This window comes from Aedes albopictus, chromosome 1, assembly GCF_035046485.1.
Source record: "Aedes albopictus strain Foshan chromosome 1, AalbF5, whole genome shotgun sequence".
NCBI classification, from domain to species: domain Eukaryota; kingdom Metazoa; phylum Arthropoda; class Insecta; order Diptera; family Culicidae; genus Aedes; species Aedes albopictus.
In genome coordinates this window covers 176,908,328-176,934,844 of record NC_085136.1, presented here as the reverse complement: position 1 = coordinate 176,934,844, position 26,517 = coordinate 176,908,328, and the positions used below count along the sequence as shown (strand labels likewise).

The 26,517-nt window shown below is 40.7% G+C and overlaps 1 protein-coding gene across 7 annotated transcripts in view; it reads right to left on the bottom strand.

The window, feature by feature from the left end:
* LOC134285314 (glutathione hydrolase 1 proenzyme-like) overlaps positions 1–26,517 on the bottom strand; it is a 768,131-nt gene that overhangs the window by 408,841 nt on the left and 332,773 nt on the right. For all 7 annotated transcript variants that reach the window (XM_062845885.1, XM_062845879.1, XM_062845881.1 and 4 more), the window contains one exon: positions 25,356–25,556. In XM_062845885.1, coding sequence (XP_062701869.1) covers positions 25,356–25,556 — 201 coding nt within the window. The remainder of the gene's footprint in view (positions 1–25,355; positions 25,557–26,517) is intronic.

Genomic DNA, 26,517 nt, shown 5'->3' with positions numbered 1-26,517 from the left:
AGGAGGAAGTATTACCGGAGGAATGGATGGAAGGTATCGTGTGTCCCATCTACAAAAAGGGCGACAAGTTGGATTGCGGGAATTACCGCGCGATCACACTACTGAGCGCTGCCTACAAGATACTCTCTCAAATCTTATGCCGCCGTCTATCACCGATTGCAAGAGAGTTCGTGGGGCAATATCAGGCTGGATTTATGGGTGAACGCGCTACAACGGACCAGATGTTCGCCATCCGCCAGGTGTTGCAGAAATGCCGCGAATACAACGTGCCCACACATCACTTGTTCATCGATTTCAAATCGGCGTATGATACAATCGATCGAGAACAGCTATGGCAGATTATGCACGAATACGGATTCCCGGATAAACTGATACGGTTGATCAAGGCGACGATGGATCGAGTGATGTGCGTAGTTCGAGTATCAGGGACACTCTCGAGTCCCTTCGAATCTCGCAGAGGGCTACGGCAAGGTGATGGTCTTTCGTGCTTGCTGTTCAACATTGCTTTGGAGGGTGTAATAAGAAGAGCGGGGATAAACACGAGTGGGACGATTTTCACGAAATCCGTTCAGCTGCTTGGTTTCGCCGATGATATTGATATTATTGCTCGTAAATTTGAGACGATGGCGGAAACGTACATCCGACTAAAGAGTGAAGCCAGGCGAATCGGACTAGTCATTAATGTGTCGAAGACAAAGTACATGCTGGCAAAGGGCTCCAGGGAGGAATCACCGCGCCCGCCACCCCGAATTCATATCGACGGTGATGAAATCGAGGCGGTTGAAGAATTCGTGTACTTGGGCTCACTGGTGACCGCCGACAACGACACCAGCAGAGAAATTCAGAGGCGCATTGTGGCAGGAAATCGTTCTTACTTTGGACTCCGCAGAACTCTACGATCGAATAAAGTTCGCCGTAACACGAAGTTAACCATCTACAAAACGCTGATTAGACCGGTCGTCCTCTATGGGCACGAAACATGGACCCTACGTGCAGAGGACCAACGCGCCCTTGGAGTTTTCGAACGGAAGGTGTTGCGTACCATCTACGGCGGAGTGCAGATGGAAGACGGGACTTGGAGAAGGCGAATGAACCACGAGCTGCATCAGCTGCTGAGAGAACCAACCATCGTCCATACCGCGAAAATCGGGAGGCTACGGTGGGCGGGTCACGTCATCAGGATGTCGGATAGCAACCCGACTAAAATGGTTCTCGAGAGTCATCCGACCGGTACAAGAAGACGTGGAGCGCAGCGAGCTAGGTGGATCGACCAAGTGGAGGACGATCTGCGGACCCTACGCAGAGTGCGGAACTGGAGACAAGCAACCATGGACCGAGTGGAATGGAGGCGGCTACTATGTACAGCAGAGGCCACCCCGGCCTTAGCCTGACCGGTAAGGTAAGTATGTGAAAATTAATACCAATCTGACTTTATACGCTGAGAGGTCTTTATTACTATCGAGAAATCAAAGTGGTAGACTTCCAAAAGAGTTTGACCTGCATACTTATCTTTTACTTGTTTCTAGAGTAAACAAGCGAAGATCTTGCTTTAATATCCATAGTTAATCTTGATCCTGGATGTTCGGTAGTTGAATGAATATGTCGTTTCCCGCTCTATTAACCTCTATTATGGCTTCAAGTGGCACGCGGGCCACCAACCGATGTTTTTACCGTTTGAATCTTGCAATTCGTATGAAGAATTCCCTTTTTTTCCTATCACCGTGCATTGAACGAATAGAGGGCCATACTTGGCATTGTATCGTTCTCCAGTGTTTGAAATTTTGAAATTCTTCCGATAAACCGTTTGACCTATTTGAAAACTCTCGACCGGCTTCCGTACGCGAAGATTGTAGTTATGCTCGGATTTCATATACGCTTTTTTCAAATTTTTCGCGACGAATTCTAACGTTTCCTTTTTTATATGGTTCGTTCGATCAACGTACCTTATGAGGCTATCATTCGTTCCTTGGGGTTCATTACGAAAATCCTCCCCTGACAGACTAATTTCGTGTTCATTTAATATGAAAAATGGGGTGCAACCTGTTCCTGTATGGACTGTATTATTTAATACGAACTGAATCTCTGCTATTCTCTCATCCCATACACGTTGATCCCCGCGCGCATATGATCGTATGCACGCATTCACCGTCCTGTGGACCCTTTCCACAGGGTTCGACTGACTATGGTACCGCGTAGTGAAAAAATGCTTCACCTGAAAATCATCTAGTAGTGATTTAAACTGTCTGGACGTGAAGCTGGCTCCATTATCTGTAATTACAATCTCAGGCACCGAATTCTTCCAAAACCAGTCTTCCTTAAGCATCCTGCAAACCTCATTGACGTCTATTCGTTTCAGTGGATACAATTGGACCCACTTACTGAATACGTCCAAAACAACTAGTAAATATTGATTCCGTCGTTTGCTCAAAGTGATCGGTCCAACAAAATCCAGCGAAATAATTTGCCAAGGTCTGTTAGCGATTCTCGGTTCTCCCATTTTTGGGACTGTTGGAACGGAAGAAGCTTTGCATTCTTTTGAATTTGGCATTTTTGAATGTATTGTTTCACTTCCTGCGCCATTCTAGGCCAGTAAAACCGGAGTTTTATCTTAGCGAGAGTCTTCTCAAAGCCCATATGAAGAGCCTGGTCATGCTCTTTTAGCAAAATGTCCTTTTTCTTTTCGGGAGGTGGAATTTGTTTCCATTCGAAACGACTATCTCCCGGAACCATTGGTGTGGATACAAATTTCCAAATCTGACCATTTTCAATTTTAAAATCAGGGAACTTGTCAGGATTTTTTATGATTTTCTCTCTCAGATTTACAAACCAGCTTGAGCGGGTAGAAGCACTCATAGCTGAAATGCTCCTTGATAAGGCATCCGGCACAATATTATCTTTACCTTTACGGTGGATAATTGTAATATCATGCTGTTGCAGGGCTAAACTCCACCGACTTAGCCTTGACGATGTTTTCCACTTTGTTGTCATTATGTATGTCAATGCTGACGAATCTGTAATTAGTTTGAAATGACTTCCTTCCAAATATCCACGAAAATGATCAATCGATAATATTGCAGCCAACGCTTCTTTTTCAGTAGCGTGATATCTTTGCTGAGACGCTGTCAACTTTTGAGAGAAATATCCTATAACACGTTCTGATCCCTCTTGTATTTGCGTTAAGATGCCTGCCACCGCTAGGTCACTGGCATTTGTTTGTAGACTAAATTCTTCGTTGAAGTTTGGGTTAGTCAAAATTGGGGCAGATATCATCAATTTTTTTAAATGGTTAAACGCTTCATTCGCTTTTTCTGTCCACTGAATTTTCCGGGGTTTCCCTTTCAAAAAATCCGAAATTGGAGCCGTTACACCACTAAAATCAGCAATAAACCTCCGATAATAGTTTGTCATCCCAAGAAACCGTCTGATCTGCCGAACGGTCTTGGGAACCTCAAAGTTAATTATAGCGGTTATGCGATCTGGGTTTGGACGAATCCCTTTTGGGGTTATCACATGTCCAAGGAAAGGAAGTTCCTTCCGACAGAACTGAGACTTATCTAGATTCACTGTGAGATTAGCTTCTGAAAGTCTTCTACCTACTTCTGCTAAGTCTCGCATGTGTTCTTCGAAACTGTTGCTGAGAATAATTATGTCATCCAAATAAATGAAAATTCTTGGTTCTAAAGCTCCATTTCCCAGAATTCTGTCAATTAGCCTGGACAAGGTTGCCGGGCTGTTTGAAAGTCCAAAAGGTAGACGTGTATATTGATACAGTCCCTTTCCCGGAATGGCAAAAGCTGTAAATTTTCTTGATTGTCTTTGGAGGGGTATTTGCAGATAGGCTTCTTTCAAATCTATCGTACTAATGAACTTTGCACTTTCTAACCTGCTCAAAATCCTGCCTATGTGCGCTTGGGGATACAAATCTCTAACTGTCCTTTCGTTTAGCCGACGAGCATCTAGACACAAACGAATTGCACCGCTCGGTTTTTTAACTGGAACTACATTGAGACACCAATCAGACTGTGCTGGTTCTATTACCCCCATTCCAAGAAGGCGGTCGACTTCTTCAAACAATCCTTTTTGAACGTGGGGGGATACTGGGTACGGTTTAAGATATACTGGTTTTGCTTTGATGAATTCTTCTTTTATTTCAATGACATGCTCTGTTAAGTGGGTTGTTTCTAACTTATTTCCCGTTTGTTGCTTAAAGAGTTGTTTAACCTCTTCAAGCCATTTCAACTGTTCTGTTTTTAGTTCCAGCATTTCCGACATAACGGTATTTTTCTCTTGATCTACTCCTAAATCTGATTTGACTGACCCTATGTATATTGCTTCCGTTTTCCTTGTCGTACGACGCGAGTTGTCTTCTAACGTAGTTAGTTCCTGACCTGATGGGATCCGCAAGCTTATGCCAAATGCTTTGAAAAATGTCATGCCACACAGACCTTTTGATTTCAGCCCTCTTGCCCAATAAGTTTCCACGAACGCCGTCTGACCCATATACGTAAACGGAAGACTGCTTACCCCTTCATTTTCTAGTAGCGTTCCATCCGCCATTCGAAGAACCAGATTGGCAGGGAAACGGATAACTTTGAGACTGTTTACTAAACTTTCATCGTATTGGAGAACTGTTACCTCACTACCACTGTCTAACATACAGGTCATATCAAAACCCATTACGTTTACTTCGATAAATGCTCTACTATCCCCAGGGACCTTAACAGTTTTCAAACTCTGTGATTCTGCTTCCTGGTAATCGGTTTCTTCCGCTTGTTTCATCCCTAATTTTGTCATTACCATCTCGAGGGTTTGCTCCCACTCTTCCACTTCTTTGTCTGTTGGTTTAGAAGACCAGATATTTTCGGAGCGGACAGCCCTTAGGCTGTCCTTTTCACGTTTTTTGAACAATATCTACACTCTTTCGTTTGTTCGCCTTCCAGACCGCATTTCCAGCAATATCTCCTACGTTTCCCTTCGCATTCTTTTGCAATATGCCCTGTTTTCCTACAGTTGAAACAAATATTCCTGTCTGGTGGTTTATATTTGTTCACGTACTCCTGGCTTTTCTTCTCAGATGGATACCGTTCTGTGTATTTATCGCTTTTCTTTTCCTGTTTGTGAGGGTAAGCTAGAGACGATATATCAATACCTGGTGAAACTAATGACTTGCCCTTGACCGAGTGCTCTCCTACCGCGCAATTATGTTGATTCCGTGGTCGGGACTCCTCAAACGAGACTGCACTAGATTGCCCTGTTTGCCAAATAATTGGTGTCAACGAGTCTAACTTATTACCCCATATTTCCAAATCTTTTAACGAGCTAATCTGAACTAGCATCAAAGACTTTCTGAAATCTGGTCGAACGTTCCTGCAAACTGTGGCAATAAGTTCCTCGTCGGACATCGCGTCGGCGAGGGCCCTACTCTTTTTAAGAATGTCAGAATAGAACGCTTTGAAAGTTTCATTTCGTTGCTGTCTGCGGTTGTATATCTGCATTCTGATTGCATAATTCAAATCAGGATGCTGAAACTCTTGTCTAAGCCCTTTAATGACCTCTGACCATGAGGAGAAACTGTAAAAGTTCCGCATGTACCACTCTTTTGCTAGACCATTAAACTAGTGGTACGCTGACCTAAGTAATTCTTGCTCTGTCGTCTGTTCTGCCATAGCTTGATGATGTACTTCCCAAAGAAAATCGTTTAGTTGCATACCCTGATCATCCCCTGCATATCGCATTTTCCAGTTTGAAACCGGCAGCTTTTTAACGAAATATGTTGGATTCGGCACCAGTCTAGGATCAGTGAACGTCATTATTTCAGGATGCATTTGTGAATTGGAAACACTGTCGTTAGAATTTGTCGGAACGGTAGTGAAGGGATTCGTATTATTTAGTCTGTTTAGTAGTTGATCGTTCGAATTTACTGGATCCTTAACCGACGACGGAAAATTTGTCTTGTCGTTGACAACCTGAGTTGGATACACAGGTTGAAAGTGATCCCGGTGATCAACCCGACTTTTACTCGCCTTATGATCTTTCTGTTTCGGAATCGCGCCTGATTGGATCAACCTTTGCTCACTTTCTGTTAAAAATGGATTCGTTGATTTTCTTTCGCTGCGAGATGGATTTGGTTCTCGACGATTTTGAGGTTGACCGAGTTGTTTCTCAAATCCCATCCTTAGGTTCCTCAACTTCCCTAATGCCATTTCTAAACCTGAGTCTACGAAATCTGATTCATCATCTTCACGCGCTTGTTTATATTGACTGCGACCAAACCGAGGCGAATTTAGCGGTCTTCGCTTTTGTCCGATTAGGTCTTCTCGAAATGTCGATTCCGCGCGTTTACCGCCGGGTGAAAACGACTCTTCCAAGTCATCTTCTCCCCCCGCTTCGGAGTCTAGCATATCTGCATATCAAAGCTTCTATCCTTGACCTCTCGCCCGGAGGAATCATCGGCGTACTTTGCAAATTGATTATTCTATACCCTAGGTGGATTAGCCTAAACGCGAGTTTTTCCGGTATTCCGCGATTCGATCTGATATTATCACGATGTTCGTAAAGTTTTGATTCACACGTATCGATTTCACTAGCAATGTCGCTTTCCAAGTACCTGGTAATAAATATCGAATTCTGCTTTTCGGCCAATAATGCTTTCATTAACGTCCTCCGCTTCTTTGATAATGACATCTCATCAATAGCTTCTATTGATCTGATTACTAATTCGTAGTCCAATTCATCCTGATCCAAATGGTCCAGTATATAGCTTTAAATTGAGCTACATCCATCTTATGGCTAGCTAATTTAATTAATGTACAAAATTATTTCAATGTGTTTACGAAAAACCAAATAAAAACAAACTAAATATCAACCCTTTTTGGAAACCCACCACCATAATATACACTAATACTAAAAATCGGAATCGTTAATTTAAGTTATGTACATATGTATACGGACTGTTCGGATACAGTCAGGCTCCCAATCACCAGAGACTCTCTCACTCTCAATTTGAAAACTATAATTTCAGTCGATCCTGAGTACCAATGAGCTGAACTTGTTTTTACATTCAATCCCAGCCCACTTATACACTTTCCAATCATCTACGCAGCTAGGAACGATGCCGAACAAAGCAGAACAATACAATATTAAATCCGATAGCACGGTCAGCTTTTGTACAATCAGCAATTGTTATAAACCACGTTGGATCGCCAAATTGTTACCGGTTCATAAGCCGCTCTACCCATCAATAAAAATATATACAAATAATCGGTGCTTACTTACCAGCTCTCCTCTATCATCTAACCGTGGGATTTTCTAAAAAGGGATTCTCGATTTGTTTTCTTAAGGAAATAACACTTAGAGATTCATTTCTTATTATTTAATGAAGTTCTTCGATTAATAAACAATATAACGTGCACGTGCGCAAACCGTTGGGGCCACCTGCAATCTCCTCCCTCGACGTTCACCCATTCTCCGTTATCGCCACCTACTATCCGGATCCGAGGCTCTTCTCCAGCATTCCCTTTTCACTGTCTATCTTCCTCTATCCCACACTATTACCCGAGCGGATTGGCTCTCGTGGAACACATCCGGAACTACCGGACGGGGATCGTATGTCCAGTGTGCCAACAGCTTGGGAAAATTCCATCAACCCGATAACTTCTGCCAACCGTAACGTGCTACCAACCGAACAATCACTTCCTTCGAACTACCCCGGCTAAAAACACACCATACTTCCGACACCGCACATTTGGTTTACGCGGAATCGGCTTGGTTCGAGGTTCACCAAAATCAGCTAATTCGCTGGGCACTACGGATTGGATTTCGTCCTGATTTCTGGACGGCTACGGTTATAACTTCAGACTACGGGTTCTAGCACATGCTCTTCTCCCACACTGCACTGTATAGTAGGGCACTAGGTCATGCGTTTTGGGCTCTTCACGATCCCCGGTCTCACTCATAACACTCCGAATGGCACCAGAGCCGGACAGTTCTTCAGGAGTAGTCCGAACCGTCGTGATATCCTGCTCGTATCGACCGTTATCCACTGACAAAACGTGTTACTGGAATTCGCGATTCATGCACACGCGAGAAGGCTATTTGACGAGCGTCCTTCTTCAAAGATCGGTCGAATTCAAATGCTGCTATCGCTTCGCAATCTTGTGATGCTCGGTGGAAGGGATGCCTTTTTGTTGAGAGTCGACTACTTTCGGCTGTAGAGTCGAAAACGGGAACTGTTTCTCTCTCTGGGTGACGGTCGATGTGATGGTGAAGTCCAGCTCCCGCTTAATCTAAGAAGTGTGTGCGCATTAGAGTTGTGAATTTTTGCAGCTAACCACAAGCGTGGTTTTATGTGTAAGGTGTCTGGCTCCCTTTCGGGTGCCCCTTACTTCTCCCGCATCAGGTTGGGCCTTGCCTCTTTTCGTTTTTAGTTTTTCGTTGTATTAAATTCCCACTCTAATTCACACTCTTCTGAATGTTAGTGCCTAAGGTCGCGTCAAATACGCTTCGCGTAGACTGTGCGACCACCACAAAATATTACTGGTATCAACTTAACATTTTTTCGTAATAAATTGTTTAAGGGATGGGCTAAATCTGCAAAATATGGTATAAAACGTCTGTAATAATTACAAAATGCAACGAATCGTCGAACATCGTCTGCATTTTAAGGTATGGGAAAATTACTAATTGCTGAAAATTTTGATTTATCGGGCTTGATTCCTTCATTTGAAATATGGTGACCAAGATAAGTCACGTCAGAACAAAAGAAATGACATTTGGCAGGGTTAAGCTTCAAATTACGTTGACGAAGCTTTTCAAAAACAAGTTCTAAATTTTGTAAATGATGATTAATTGAACAGCCGATGACAATAATGTCATCGATGTATAAAAACGCACAATCCGCGGGAAGACCACTCAAAGCTATGGTCATCATTAGCTGGAAACTGTTAGGTGATATATTAAGACCAAAAGGGAGTCTCTTAAATTCGTAATGACCTGTTTCGGTGGAGAAGGCTGTAAATTGTTTCGAAGCATCTTCAATTTCAATTTGATGGAATCCGGACCTCAGATCTAGAGTAGAGAAATATTTTGTTCTACCTAACTGATCTAAAATATCATCAATTCTAGGGAGCGTGAATTTATCTCCTAGAATTTTCTTATTCAGTTGTCTAAAATCTATAACGAGACGCCATTTTTTATCGTCTGTTGTAGATTTCTTAGGGACAACAAGTATCGGTGAGTTGTAAGGAGATACTGAGGGCTGTATAATATCTCCTTGCAACATTTGATCAACTTGAACTTTTATATTACTCGCGATGAATTTCAGGAAGTCTGTATTTTTTTATGTAAACCGGTGAATTGTCGGTGAGGTTTATTGTCTGTTTATAAAAATTGTTACATATAAGATTATCAGTTTCCAAAGCAAAGCTGTCCTGATATTTCTTACACAAATTCATTACATTTAATTCTACATCTTGTGGGGTGTTTTCCAAATTAAGCTCAGATAATAAATGTTGATGCCTAGAATCATCGCTTGGTAATTTATTGAAAGAAAAAACTTCATAGTTTTCAATATCGGATAAGTAACGAGAAAAATGTCGTTTAACTTTGACTGTTTCATTTATAGTGTTCAAAAATTTCAAAAATGGGTTGTTGGAATCGATTATAGAATTAGAGATAAACACTCCAGGGACTATTTCATTGCATTTTACTAGGAAGGTTTTATGAGTATCTCCTATATTTATGCGTCTAAACACTTCGCATCGAGGTGGAAGAAAAATATTACCATCCATGTCATCATGAATGGGGATTTCAAAAAATTCTGATTTGCATCTACCTGTTAGCATCCAGGTGTCATAATTAATTGAACAGAAATAATTGCGTAAAAAATCTCTACCGAGTATTCCGTCGGTGAGAATCGGTAATTGACCATCAACTATATGAAATTTATGTTGCAGTTTTCCTTGACATGGTAGTAAAATATTTATTGTAGCAGTACCTAATGTAGATACTGAATGGTCGATGATTCCAGAAATATAGCATTGGTCATTAGTATTAACAAAAGTTATACTCCCCACAACTTTTGTGTGCTGGCCTTGAAAATAGATATTTCTGCTCCAGAATCCACCAGTAAGGTGCATTCTGTTTCAAGAAAATCTAATCTCAGGACTACAAAATTACTACATGATGGATTAATGGAGAAAAAACGTTTCACTGGCGATGTAGTATTTGTGCTAATTGCTGAGGAGGGATTTGTTGGTGCGTTTGCTGGTTGTTTGCTGTTCCCCCAATTTGTGGTTGAAGTTGGGGGACCTGGGAGTTTCCCTGGCTGTTGTAAAAAATGTGACGGCCAGGTGGTCCTTGGTAGCGTGGTTTATGCTGATAGCTGTATCCACCACGCCAATTGCCATTAGAACTGGTTCTGAAGTTGTTGGAAAAATTATTATTGCCGTTGTAGCGGCCATTATGAAAAGAATTTCTACCCCGAGGTCGGTTCCCTCGGCCACTGAGACCGCGGCCACGACCTCTATAACCAATGTGGTGTCCTCTTACATGAAAAATTTGTGGTCGAGACGTTGACGGCTCCTGACTTTCGTTTTCTTGCAGTTTTTGAACTGCATCGCTAATTTTTCCGAAGGTTCCTGCTTTCATAATTAATTTTGATTCAGGATTTTTTATTCCGGTGGCTAGCGTTTCAACACCGCACTTAGTAGCCATTTTTTCGGCAGTATCTGCCGGAATGTTTTCATTAATGTATGCCGATCGTAAATCATCAGCTAGTTTTTCCACTGTCTCGCAAAAATTTTCAGTGGAAGAAGTTTGCCTAGCAGCTTTAAGCTTGGCTAAAACTCCGTCCGCTGAAATTTTTGCTCCACAGCGAAGTTTAATTGCAGCGATGATCTGTTGTAAGTCATTCAACTCGCCAATTGCTTGGCGCGCTGATCCTATTAACCTTGTTTTTACGAAACGTAGTACTGTGGCTTTCGCGGCAGCCTTCTGATCAGCTGTTGCCGCTTGAAATTCTGCATCGACGGTGTCGGAATACAACGCGACAGCTTCGACGAAAGCATTTAATTGTGCGGGGGAACCGTCGTAGGTATTAACCAACGAGGTTCCCAATTTGATGTCAACGGTAGGCATTGACACAATTTTTCTGCAAGCTTTCTTTAATTTGATACAATAAACTATCACCAACACTGAAGCTACAATAAATATATAGTTTTTAGTTTCTAGTTTTAGTTTAATCAATTCTTTTATTTCATTGTACTCTAACCTAGACCCTTTTATATAAAAGTTAAGCAAATTATTAGGAATATATTTTTCGCTACTTACTAGTATCAACTCTAAATCTTTATAAAACGTTGTAGCATTGGAAAGTTTTTGTAAAAGTGTAGCCCTTTTATAATTTCTAAATGGAGCTTTCTTTACATTATTTAGTATTTTTGATAACTCTTTAATTATTTTCTGAATTTTATAATCTAGTGAATCAAGATCCATTTACAAATTATTAAGGGTTTTTTTTATAACTTCTTGTTACCTTATCTTTAAGATGTCCAGATGATCGTTTGGAGACCACTTGCTCCGCTCTTCCAGTGCTGCTCGTACCGTTGCACACGTCATCGACTCCGTATTGCCTGCTTCACACCTGCATCTCGGGTTTCGGCCTGGTACAGTGCACCACGTAGCACTGTGTCGTTGACCGTTGTCTCGTTGTTTCAGGGGTCACTCGGGTCACTGGGGTCGATGGATCTTGTATCAAATCTGTTTTTTTGTTTTAAACCGATCACTTTTTCTCCAACAGGAACTTAAATTTCTTCGTGCTCACTTGAGTGTCTATTGCGTGCTCACTTCGTTTAGGTTGGCGAGTGATTTCGCCGCGATTCTTGTGGCACGCCTCTTCTCATGTTTAACTAGCATTTTGTAGAGGGCTAGCACTAATTGAAGAATCAGGAGTCCAATAATAATGTTCAGCTTTAGCTCATGGCTAAGAAAGAAGTCTGTATGCACTTCTTGTGTATTAATGATCGTTAGATCATGATCTCCTTCTTGGGAAACTTTTGGAGAGGATTTTTGATTCCCCATGTTTCAATACACTTTCTCTTCATAATAGAACTCGGGCGATATTTACGGTTCTTCCTTCGTCTTGAAATCACTCAAACACTTTTTCAAACTTTACCTGAAGTTTCCAACGATTGCGGACTGAATCTGCACGGTCAGCCATGTACTAACTATGTTATCGAGGAGGTCATCCGAAGTGCTCAACTCCGTGGTTGCGATACGAATAAATTTTATTCAAGTCTAAGAAATCTATTGAGCCTTAAGGCCCCTTAGCGTGTCATCGCAAAATGGCTTCTTCAAAATCATTGACCGAAATCAACTTTACACAACATTGCACCAATACATATTTGTAAAAAATCGACACTTATCTTATTCTATAAAATAATCAATTTCACGCGAGATATTCGGCATAAAAATGTATCCACACTACTTCAAATACAAGCCTCTTTCCAAGTAATCACGATTACTAAGCATTATTTCACTCGAAAGTAGAAATTTTTACCGATTTGTTTCGACCGCACTAAAAATGTGGTTGGCGATGTTTACCACCCAACGCAGTACCAACGACGACGACGGCGATGCGGTGATGTCTTTTGGCGCGCACAATCATCGATCATTGCACGCAGTGATGTCGATCCTGCTGGCCAAAGCATCAATGAAATTGATCGAAATCAATTTAAAAATGCAGTCAAACACATTGGTTATGCGTCATAAAATCAAAAAAAAAATATTTTGGGGTGATTATTTTTTAATTTTTTTACCACAATTGTTAGTGAAATAAGCAAAGCATTATAGTTTACGAAATCTTTACCAAGCGGTCCGCCAGCACTGCTGTTGCAGCAAACATAAACAGTGGGAGAGCGTACCAAAATAATTCGATCATTTCAAGCTTGTTACATAAAAAATCCAACATTTTTCGTGACATTTGGATATGTTTCCTTGTTATTCATTGAAGTAGAGTGGTTTACTGCTTGAGTTGCTTTCAAATCATTCATATTCTCGAAATGTTTACATCGGAGGTACCGAGACAAAGAGGTGCTATTTTTGTTTGGTTGTTTATGGAATTGGTATGGAAAGGCTACACAACTACTATCGTGCTTGATGACTGTTTGGAATAAGAACCAAATAAGAAGAGCAAAATTTGAGCTGACACGCTAAGGGGCCTTAATTCTAAGCTACATAATTGGTTTCACAGAGACAAATCGAGAGAATGAGAGAATCGGTAAATAGGAGGCGCATGGTAACATCGAAATGCGTTAAAATTATATTGCACTCGACGGGTTGTCAACGATAAGTGAAATTCGAGAATCATTTAGCCTGGGAATATTGAGCTTGGGAAAAGAGCATCGTTGGCGGTTGCAACATGGGCTATTGCACTTGGGTGTTCTTGCCCACGTTGCAAGACCTTGACGATGGGAATTATTGTTGCTGTGCCACATCTGTTGGCAATATGCAACTCAACTAATTTATGCACTACATTCGCGAGAATGAATAAATTTGATCAGCGAGCAACAGCACATTTAATCGACGTTTAACACCCCACTGCCATGCCTCCCAAACAGTGGGAACGGTAATTTCAACTTGATATAACTCAGCCGTTTTTCATCCGATTTGCAAAATTTTTGGAGCTATGAATTTTCCCAGCCTTCTAGATGAATATAAAATTTTCAAACTATGGATTTGACCAAAGTTACATTTTTGAGTACTCAAAAACTCAAAAACTCGGAGCAAGTACTTAAAAATGCTGTTTTTCTGGAGCCATTCCGAATATAAATTAGTTTCTACGCATATTTTAATGTTGAATTGCCCATATTAATAAAGCAAAATTATTGCAAAGAAATATATGGAGATACTCATTATTTAAGACTATAAAATCTTCACACAATTACGTATAATACAGAAAATTTGTATATTCGATTTGAATTTTAAAACATAAATTCTCTGATAGCTTTTAACAGTGTATAGTAATTTACGAATCTGAATCCAGAATGAGCCATTTTACGAGACGTTTCGGACCAGCTGATTTCATGAATGAAAATTTGACAGGAGGTTGCGCTCAAGCCCGTGAGTGTTAATATCAATATCATCACTGTTGTCGTTTCGTAAAATAGACTATAATGAAAGTTTAATGCATTTTACATCTACTTTTTTCTGATTTTTCTTCAATTTTGACATTTTGTTTGTGAATTTATGATTACGCTTCACGAAATTCAAGAGAATTGATCATTTCGCTTGCAAAATTGGTACTTTCTTCAACGAAACGGTTAAAAATGTGGAGCCGCGAAATCGCCGCAAAATTCACAATGTTGGCCCGCGAAATTCTAGAGATTTTGACGCGAATTTCCATTGTCCCTAGTCATGATCAATACATTTTAAACATCCATGTCGGAAGAGATTGATGAAACGGGATTATTTTTGTTGTTGGCATGTTTATCGGAATGGTGTTGTTAAATAGATAATGGAATTTGGTTATCTTGATTATTCCATTTTTTTTTTTCAAACAAGACAAACTCCAGCTCGTTTCCCTCTTCTTGTGAAACGTTTCCCGACCATTTATATAAACATTGCTTCTCCTGCATCAATTCCTGCGTTCGTCACCACCAACCTTACCACTCATCCTCATCCCACAGACAAACAGACGTAACACTCTGATAATTCTCATCGTACACCGATTTAACGGTCTTTTTCAAAATTTGATAGTTGGCCAACTGCCCAACCGTGGCGCTCACATAGTTTTTGTTCGAGTTTGACGTTTGCTCACTACCGCCACCTAGTTGGTGGTCGGCCAAACTTAGTCATTTTAGCATTGGGCGAATATGTTTCCGCGACTATGATTTGAATCGAAAAATGTTCGAAGTGTTACGTCTGTTTGTCTGTGCTCATCCCATATCATTTTCAACCCTCGAAATGCCCAAACTATTTTGTTTTTCATGGTTGGATCACACCATTCCCATGGTGCATTGGTGGAGCAGATGAGAAAGGCAACGGATTTGGACTTGATCAGGAACTCGGAGGACAACAGTTAGAATCTGGATGAAGTAGCAAAAAAGCAACTTCAATGGAAGCGAAGGAAGTTAGAAAAGAACAGAAGATAAACAATTTTTTTTTCTTTTTTCTTTGTCTCCCTTTTGACAACTTTCGCTTGGTACACGGAGAAATCAAACTACCTAATTTTTGGGTCGATTTTACTCAAAGCTGAGTGTATCGAATAAACTAGTTACCCAAAATTAGGTTGTTTTCCCTCTTTTCCCCACCGATGTTGTCAAAAACAAACAGAGATGCATCTACCCAATGGGGGTCCTTGAGCCCAATAAGCCAATTTTGAGTAAATGTAGGTATATTAAAATTTGGGATGAATGAGGGGGGTCTTGGGTTGAATTTACCTACTCTTACGTATATTTTTTGCTGGAGGTAAAGGCAATCTACCTAGTGTGAGTTTAATCGATTTACTCAAATTTGGCTTATTTGGCGGAAATATGGGATTGCGTCAAAAGAACTCAATTTTGGGTAGTTTGGCGGTTCCGTGTACGATATTTTAAAGTTGGCCGTATATCAGCCGAATAATTCGCCAATAGTGGCTTTTGAGCAGCTCTATAAGAGGATATAGAACCAATTAGCTCTGTTAGCCAGGTTCTACATTCGACTATAGAGCCGACATAATGCCATTTTTACGGCTTAAGGCGAAACTGGAAGCATTTCCTCATTTTTTTGGTTTTTGATTTTTAATTAAATAATGAAGCAATATTTTCAAAATCGGGTTTCGAGCACATGTAGAGTATGGATCAGGGTATCTTCTGAATTTTTTACGCAATAGAAAATGTTTTTCGTTTTTGTAGAAACCATTTTTTAGTGAAATTTTGTTCAAAAATGGTTTCTGCAAAAACGAAAAACATTTTCTCTCGCGTAAAAAATTCAGAAGATACCCTGATCTATACTCTACATGTGCACGAAAACCGATTTTGAAAATATCGTTTCGTTATTTAATAAAAAATCAAAAACCAAAAAGTGAGGAAATGGATCCAGTTTCGCCTTAATGGTTACTTGGGCTATTTTGCCAGAACTCTTAGAATGCATTACTATCTACGATATATTAACCTCGCAGCACCAGTTTGCCAGTTGGACTAGCGAAGCGAAGTTTTCAGTGAACTTTCCGAACCTCATCCGACCTAAAATACATTCCTGTTTTTGTTTTCAGTCCGACGCGGTGTCGACAATCACGACTTTATCCTACGCCTACCTGGGGGATCTGGCAGTGCGAGCACGCCAAATTTTGCGTGAGTGAAGCTGTGGTGTTGGTGGTTAAGGTGAAACCGTACGCTAGCCGCTGTTAATAGTAATGGTGTAATGATGGGTATTATTATTTCTTGTCTAATTTGATGCTGTTTAAGCAAAAGTTTGGATAACTGTGTTGTTGAATTATTTATTTCTTCCAACTTCAACATCACAGTTACCCAAGTGTATGGGTATGCCTATATCGAAATGCGGGGTATGCCTATGAACGGAGTGCCGAATTCCGAAAAAGCTACTGATCGATAGAACTTGTGATGAAAACAGAACAATATATAGGCAGTCGGGTGCCTGAAAATTTTGCCAGTCTTGGTAAGGTGGTATGAACTACCAACCAAGCCAATCTGTTTAAAAGCGCAGGTCATACGGCAGAAGTTTCACACATTCGATGTATTCGTTCAATACATGGCCTGCTTGCCTAATTTCACCTTCTATAAAATTTTCACACTCGTTCGCTACCTAGCGAATACTATTATATCTATCATTTCATTATCCACTTTGATCTCTACTCCCTTATACTATGAGTAGAAAAAGACCGATATAGCCATAAATTCATCAAATTATGTTCCTTCTAAAAGGAGAAAATATTCATGCCAATGTAATGTACTCTAAAAACAGATTTGTTCTAACAACTTTTCGCCAAGTTAAAAATTTCGATTTGATTTGTGTCATAACAACTTTTCAACAAGTTGAAATTTTCAGGTGTTCAGTCATCTAGTTTAGAAAAATTGTCCTTCTCGGCAATCAGTTGATGACTAAGACAATGTGTTATCTAATGTATGTGCCTGGTACTTACATCAACCCCTGTCAGACTTCAACCCTGTATCCGTGTTTGATACTGCAGTTGGCCTACTACGAAAATGCAACAAACATCCATTGTCTTCCTACCCAGGTAACCACTAAGCACTGTTCTGAGCATTATAACAGCCATTAAACGGCTTTTCAGTGCTAAATAGCTCTATATAAGCATTCCTAACGCTTATGGGCACTATAACCAGTAAGAACTAAAATAAGCCCTGTAAGCCTATATAAAGCCTACAAGCTGTAAAGAAGTTTGTCAGTGCTGTCACAGGGCTTCGGTTTATCGGAATGGCGTTGTTGAATAGATAATGGAATCTGGTAATCTTGATTATTCCATTTTTTTTTTCAATCAAGACAAACTCCAGCTCGATTCCTCCTTCTTCTGAAACGTTTCCCGAACATTTATATAAACATTGCTTCTCCTGCATCAATTCCTGCGTTCGTCACCACCAAGCTCACCACTGAATCATCCTCATCCATTACCATTTTCAACCTTCGAGGTTGTTTTTCATGGTTTAAATACTAGTTTGATCACATCATTCCCATGGTGCATTGGTGGAGCAGATCAGAAAGACAACGGACTTGGACTTGATCAGGAACCCGGAGGACAACAGCTAGAATCTGGATGAAGTAGCAAAAAAGCAACTTGAATGGAAGCAAAGGAAGTTAGAAAAGAACAGGAGATAAACAAAATATTTTTTTTCTTTTTTCTTTGTCTCACTTTTGACAACTTTCGCTCCAGAGACTTGGTACGATATTTTAAAGTTGGCCGTATATCAGCCGAATAATTCGCCAGAGGTGGCTTTTGAGCAGCTCTATAAGAGGATTTAGAACCAATTAGCTCTGTTAGCCCGGTTCTACATTCGACTATAGAGCCGACGTAATGCCATTTTTACGGCTTAATGGTTACTTGGGTAATATTGTACCGTGGCAGCATTCGAGTCGATGGGCGATGGAAGGATACAGCTGAAGAGGTGCAAGGCAGAAGGCCAGACGTGGCCAGTGATAAGAGCGTCGAGAGAAATTGACTAATATCACCAGTGCTCCATGTATATTGCCATTAGGTTTTGCAGTGGTGATTATCTGTGATGCCGATAACGGGAGAATCCTCAGAGCAGATGGGAGAATATCTAGGTACTGCTAAATGCATCGCATGGAGTGAGCTAGGGTTAGATGATGATCAGTAGGAAATATATGGGCCAGATTCCAACAGACCACCGACCGTGCGTGGAGCCTGCGGCGCGCAATATTTTAATTCGTTTTTGTGTGTTAGCTTTAAGAGAAATGTTAGAATGTAACAAATAAAATGTTCGTAGTGTTTTTAATAAAGTTGAGTTGTGTTGTTAGGTGTCCAATAAACTGTTTCATGTAGTGTTAAATCGCGAGTGTTATTTTTTGGCTGAGAAAGTAGCCCGAAGTTCACGAAATTATCGTCACCCGGAAAAATGGATTTTCCACCGAGTGTTGGAGAGCTACAAGGTGGTAGCTATCGAAGATTAAAGGAAGGTACAGTGGTTCCCAACATTTTGGTCCTTCGAACCGGGTGGTTGGACCCCGGTGAGGATTTGGGAAGGACGAATTTGGATTGATTGAGAGCTGGTCGCGTGCAATAGACCTGAGGTCAACGCCATCGAACGATGATGAAAGTGGACTCGCCATAGTTCTCCCTGAACAATCATTCTGCAGCCATCACACCTGGGAATAAAACACATCGCGCCATCACTACATTACCGCACAAAAGGACATTGGAGGATAAAGGACCGATCCCTATTCATGGACACTGTGGCTTCGTTTGGGCATCCATCAACTGGATTGTTTCCATAGGTGAGTTGGAACAAAGACCTATATGTCCATTCGAAGCTAGGAAAATACGCCATCCTAACACACAACCTTTTGGAAATTTGTTTCGTAAACTCAACTGGACTTCTTGGACGAGGTATTCTGCGCTCGCATGCCAGGGCTATTGGACGTTGGAATCTGGATTCAACCGCGGTATCAACCCATCAACTATTCAAAGGAGACCGTGATCTACAGCTAGCGTGGACAACTGATCCAGCATCGGATTTACTTTTCCAGGTAAATATATTTTAGATCAGTTTATGTCCGGTCGTTGCTAGTGATTTTGCGATTCTAACACCATATTCGTCGTTCTTCTCTGGATTCCCCATTCGATCGAGACGGAAAGGCCATTTCTTGAAGACGATGTTACTTCACCATTCTGGCCAGCATTTCTGAGGCGAGTGCGAGTTGTATTAAGGCTGACATCCTTCCGAGCCTATCAACCCGAATGAGCGAGGAAGCGATTTGTGACGAAGCAACAAGATAATCTGCGAGGAAGCGGTTCGATGCGTGACATGAAGAGGCTGTATGGATTGCTGTTTTGTGTGGTGAGTGCCAAGAACGTATATGTCCCCGAAGCAGGTTTTCAGATAATACACGCATTTTAAATGAAATTTTGTATCCTCTTCATTTGCCACGCAATCCCTGAGCAAATCTGTTCGTTATCAGAACAATTGTCTCATTCTGCCGCAACATTTGGATATTTTTTGGACGGATTTTTTGGTCGTTTTGGATCTGGATTGGTGCAGTTACTAGTTGCACGGGTTAGTTTGAGCAGTATATGTATGTTCTGCCGAAGCTTTATACTTGAATACTACATGCACTCCTCCCTCTTCTTTGGATCCCATTCATATGCGGGAACAACTAGATTTGCAATCGAGGCTGCTGCTGTTGTCCATCCTCATAGGTGAGCTACAACAGTATATGTCCACCGAAGCCACATTTTGGATACTACAGTTGGTTCTATTCCCCTCTCTCCTGAACTCAAACGGACTCGAATTGGATGGAAGTAAACGGTGTATGACGTCACAACAGTGGTTCTCCAACCTCCTTGGATGAGTGTAGCGGATCGTAGTAAAACTTTCTGTTCTGTCAGGTAGGCTTCAACAGTATATGCCAGTCGAAGCCTTGGACTTTTCGGATCTCTACACCATCCAATTTTATTTGCCGGTTTAGAGTGACGTATACACGACATGGCGCCATCCCACGAGAAGAAGCCAGCACTCAAGCTGTTGATGGTACAGCTCAAGAACATCCAGACATCCATGGACGACATCCGGAGATTTGTGGAAGCTGATCAGCCGACCGCTACTGTCAGCCAGGTCAAGGTTCGCATGGACAGTCTCGATGAATTGTGGGAAAGATATGCAGAAGTTTTGGTAGACATTCAAGGTCATGACGATTTTGAAGCCAAGGATGAAACGATAGACAAGACTAGGTTAGCATATAGCGATAGTTATTACCATTGTAAGGCATTCTTGATGGATAAGATTAGGGAACTACAAGGACCGGAAGAAGCTGATCATTCAGTACGAGCGAACGAGACGCTGGTGCAAGGGCATGGTACTCTCGATCATGTGCGGTTACCCCAAATCAAGCTTCAGGTTTTCAATAGGGATATCGATGAGTGGATTAGCTTCCGTGATTTGTTCACTTCACTCATACACAGGAAAACGGACTTGACAGAGGTCGAGAAGTTCCACTATCTCAAGGGATGTCTTCAAGGGGAACCAAAAGGCCTTATTGATTCCTTGAAGATCACACGGACAAATTACCAGATCGCGTGGGACATGCTGTTAAAGCGATACGACAACAGCAAGCTATTGAAAAAGCGGCAGGTTCAAGCTTTGTTCAATTTGCCAACCATGTCCAAGGAATCGGTGACCGATCTACATTCTCTTATCGATGGTTTCGAGAGAGTCGTGCAGAACCTGGACCAGGTAATCAAACCTGAGGATTATAAGGATCTTTTGCTCGTCACCCTACTCTCAACGCGATTGGATCCTGCAACTCGTCGTGGGTGGGAAGAACATTCTTCTACCAACGATCATGATACGTTAGCGAACCTCACGGATTTCCTGCACCGTAGGATCCGGATTCTGGAGTCACTTCCAACGAAGGCTACGGATTCCAGGACTTTTCAGCCACAACCATCAAGACAGAAGTCGACAGCTGTGAAGGCCAGCTACGGTTCTGTGCAGTCGTCTGGAGTACGATGTGCAATGTGCAAGGAGAACCATCAACTCTACCACTGTTCTTCCTTCCAACGGTTATCGGTACGTGAAAGAGATGCGGTGCTGAGGTCGAACTCTCTGTGCAGAAATTGCTTCAGATCGGGCCATCTAGCGAGGGACTGTCCATCGAAGTATTTCTGCCGTAGCTGCAAAGGCCGTCACCATACGTTGGTATGCTTCAAGCAGGACAAGGCTGGTGCAGCGAAAGTCACTGCTGCGGTTGGAAACAATAATCCTCCTCCACAAACGGAATCTGATGAACCAACTCCTTCAACATCCTCCCAGGTGGTCAACATGGCAGCCGCCGAAACAATAGTTTCTGGGACTACTCAACATTTCTCCTCCAAGGTTTTATTGGCTACTGCGGTCGTTATCGTGGAAGATGACGAGGGTAGTCAATTCACGGCTCGTGCTCTGTTGGATTCCGGCTCCGAGAGCAATTTTATCGCAGAATGGTTGAGTCAACGTCTTAGGATACCACGAGCGAAGGTGGATGTATCGGTGCTTGGTATTGGTCATACAGCAACGAAAGTGAAATATCAGATTACAGCAATGGTCCGTTCACGAGTTTCGGCTTTCTCGCAGAACATGAGATTCCTAGTTCTACCAAAGGTTACGGTGAATTTACCTACACTGAGGAAAAATAAAGTTCGAATTCCATAGGAAACGACTATGAAATATAACCAGAAGAATTTATTATGAATTTCATACGACAGCACTATGAAAGAATCAACCAGGAGAGTAGTATGAGCTCCGTATTATATTCGTATGGTTTTCATAAAGGCTTCGTATGAAATTCATACATATGTGTTATAGGCTTTAAATTATAATAGTACGAGCCTCATACTATGTCCGTATGCTTTTCATAAAGGCATCGTATGAAATCCATATATATCTATTATAAACTTTATTTTAAAATCGTATGAATCTTTTTATATTATAGTATGACTTTCATACCAATTAAGTATAATTTTTGTTTTATTTTAATATGATATTTATATGTTCTGGTTTCACGAGTGAAGCGAGGTGACGCAGGTTGACTCTTACATCAAAGTGAAAAGTCTCTTTTCGGATGAGATGACTCGAAGTGTAAATTACATGGTAGTCATTTCAATCATGTCCTTTTCACGTTTGATATAAGAGTCAAGCTGTGTCACCGAACTCCATTAATGAAACCAGCCGAAGTAAATAAATGTAGGCATAATTTGTTTTCCAAATTGATTGCAGATAATTACTTTTATTATATTTGTCCACGGTAACCTTCGGGGCCGTCTACTGCTGATTGATTTAGCTCCTTTCCGGTATCGCAGGGTTGGGCAACTGCTTTTACGCGGTCGTCCGCGAGATCCTCCGAGCTTCCAGTTCCGTCCGTGTCGTCATTGATAACTTGGTGTGCTGGATCGACAATGCTGGTTCCAGTAACAGTATCCTCCGGTTTCTCGACTGCCTCGGCATCCGGTTGGCCACAGGTCTTCTCCTCTGCGCCGATGTTGTTGTCTTCGGCGAGTGTTTCAGCAACCGGTTCCCGAATCGTATTCGTCACAATTAATATGTTGGATAGGTTCTATAAAGCATTCAAATTGAAAATTTAGTACATGGTTACGTAAATGTCGCAATAAAACTTACGTTTTCTTTACGCCACTCTGCAATCCACTCCCAGATCACTTCGTACCGCCAGTCAACTTCCGCCTGAGACAACGCGTCAAAAATCTGCTCTTTTGACCATGTACTAAGAGACGCTGTATTCACTCCACCCTCTGTTCCAAGTATTTAATGTGATAGTGTAAAATGGAATACATTTTTCTTATTATTTACCTTTGAAAATAGCTAAAGCATCGGTCGGAATTTTCAGCTTCGCGAGCAACTGCTGTTCGAACGCCATCTTGTTTTATCTGAGCGAGAGTTGGGCAACGTTCATAAGAGAGACGTATGATTTTTTTCACACGAGAAGGGTTCGTATAAGTTTCATACGAGCGTCGTATGAAATTTCATCGCACGTCGTATGAATATTAAATCTCTATCGTATGATTTCCATAATAAGCTTATGGAAATCATACGCGTCGTATGAAATTGTTTTCTTCTAGCAAATTACCTTTTCATACGAAAGGCATTATGAAAATCATAATTTGAGTTTTCTCAGTGTACGGCTAAATTGAATACACAAGGCTGGACACTGCCTGACGGGATCAACGGGATCCCACCTTCTTCAATCCAAGTGCAGTGGATATGGTGTTGGGCATCGGACATTTTTTCGATTTCTTCGAATCTGGTCGAAGAATTCCCCTCGGAGATCAGCTGCCGTCACTCAATGCATCTGTGTTCGGCTGGGTAGTCTGTGGAGGTCAGACAAACACTTCTCAAGGTCTTCGTATCAATTGTAGTACAGCAACTACACAAGGATTGGAAGAACTAGTCTCGCGGTTTTGGGCTTGTGAAGAAATAGGTGTTTCCAAAGTACTTTCGTCGGAAGAAAAGAGGTGTGAGGACATCTTCCTGAAGTCGGTTCGCAGAGAATCCGATGGTCGGTGCTCTGTTTCGTTGCCTAGGGATGAGGACATAATTTGGAAGTTGGGCGAGTCACGGGACATCGCAGTCCGGAGGTTTCTAGGCACGGAACGTAGATTGGCGAGGGATGCTGATCTGCGTGAACAATACCATCAGTTCATGGCGGAATATGTTCAATAGGCTCTTAAAGTCCTATCGGGATTCTTGTTTTAAACCACAATATATGGTTCAAGAGTACATATTTACTCATTTTTTGACGTTTTTATTAACCATAGTTGGAAATATATATTTTTTATTTTTTTTAGCCTTTTGTCTCGTCCCTAGCTTATAACACATACTTTGAGTGATTTTTTTTCACCGTGTATGTCAGATAGGAACATTTTTAAAATCCCAGTGCGAAAAATGTCGAGCTCAGTCACACAAGGTTGACCTCAAATGTCAAAGTAGAACTATTTACCATTTTACTTATTTCGAATTTTCTCATTATTCCTTTGTTTTTCAAGTTCGAGTAAAGTACAATTCCGATTAGAATACCATGCTTGATCGTATTATTCAATATAAGCGAGATTTCGCCTTTATTTTTAGGACCCTATTGGGGCATATGACAAAGGTAGAAGGAACAACTGATCTAGCAAAACGTTGCTACTTGCCGCATCATCCCGTTATTAAGGAAGCGAGCACAACGACCAAAGTACGAGTGGTATTCGACGCGTCGTGCAAGACGTCGTCCAGGGTTTCGCTAAACGACGCTCTACTGGTTGGACCAATTGTGCAGGATTCTTAATTAAAAGCATACCAGCTTTTGTATTTCAATGACATTTTCACTGCCAAAGTGGCCTAAGTCATAAAATTGAAAAATTCGAAAAAAGTAAAATAATAATATTTTGAGAATGGAATATATGTTTTATGTTATCCAGCATATGAAAGCTTGTTATTGGACTGCTTGAATGCACGTATGGTGCAAAATTAATATATCACAAAACTTTTCAAATTTCCATATATTGTACCTTAGGAATTTTGGCAATTTTTAAGTTAAAAAAACGGTTCGTGTCGTCACGTGTCGCCGCAATTTCGAATAGAACATCTTAAACATCATGCTTAGGGCTGCATAAAAACGATTAAATATTTTGCAGAAATTGGCAGTTTTTTTTTAAATTAGAGATATTTAAAAAAGTCATCTTTTTCATATATTTCACGTTATTTTTCCATTTTTGACTGAAATAAAATTTATCTTCCCACATTTTTCACACGTTTTGAACAAACTTGATTGGATTTGATCGAAAGGTGATCATTTGATTAAATTCAAATTGATTTTCTAACAAAAAACGCAAAAAATGTGAGGTTTACCGATTTTTACCGTTTTTTTTAAATTTTATGGAAGTTACGTAATTTTTGAATACCCCTTTTTAAACACTAAAAATATTATATAACATATCTAGACAACCTATAACTTCGATAAAACACATAAAAAGAGTTTTGGCCGAACTTTATCTTTTTCCGACCATTGTGAAGGGGTCCAAAATACCTTCCTTACCCTACTTCGTGAAAAGTCTCTTTCAAACTGATCTTTGGAAATGAGTTGAATTTTGAGTAGATTTCAATAAGCATGTAGAGCTCGTCATAATCGATGCATACCGTTCCTACATATATTCAAAGTAGGCTCTAATACTTCTTTCCATTGCAGCTTTCCAAACCGTTTGTGTGCTTCCCAATAACCTTTCAGTTCCCCTGGCGTAGCGATAGATAAAGGTCCTTCGTTTGTTGTTGATGGATCATGTAAATGCATATCTTCTGCAGCCGCCATAGCAGTTATTTCTCTAGCATCCAGTGTGTAGGCTGTAAAATAGAAAAAAAAGTACATGTTTTAGCTGACATAGTCATACACAAAAAAAAAACTGACCGACTCGTACAAAACAAAAAAAATCAGACTACCACACGGAGAAAAAATAAGTTATGTCAATCCTAAACCATTCCCTAACAAACATATTTGTTCACTGAACTTAGTATAATCATTTTTGTGATTGTGTTGTATTACGCATCATACAATAGAGAGGAAGCATAACAGAAGCTTAATATGAATAAAATCGACAAACTGATTAGAACAAAACATATAGTTGATAACTGTTGATGTTTTGACAGTTCGCTTATCGCCATAGTATAATAGTTATTTATGTGACGAGTTGCAAAAAGTTGTTTTTTCAGCACGAGTCGTACATTTCTCCAACGAGGCTTGCCGAGTTGGATAAATACGAAGAGTGTTGAAAAAATCGAGTTTTGCAACGAGTTCCATACACAATTTTATGCAATGATATGTTTCATAATGCTTCTCATTTGAGTTGCATAATGTTCATAATGCAACTAAAATGAATTGCATTATGAACATTATGCAACTATTTTGTATTATGCAACTCATTTCAGTTGCATTATGAACCGGTACGGAAAAGTTGGTCATTATGATACTAAAATGAGTAGTATAAAATATAAATTATGACACTGAATTGCATAAAAGCATTTTATGCTTAACTCTCCTTAACCGTAGTGTGGCCAGCAAAAAAAAACACCCGTAGAAGGCCGGCAGGGTACCCGGGTACCCACGAAATGGAAATGATCATATCTCAGCGATTTTTCCACCGATTTTAAAAGTTTTTGCCTCATTCAACTCAGAAACTCATTATCTATCAAGATCGTATTTGGTTAGACCGGTCCGATCACCATAGGTACCGGAAAATCCGGATTTCCGGATCCGTGTTTTTATACAAAACAATATATGGGATTTTCGGTAGGTAAGTAGCAATTT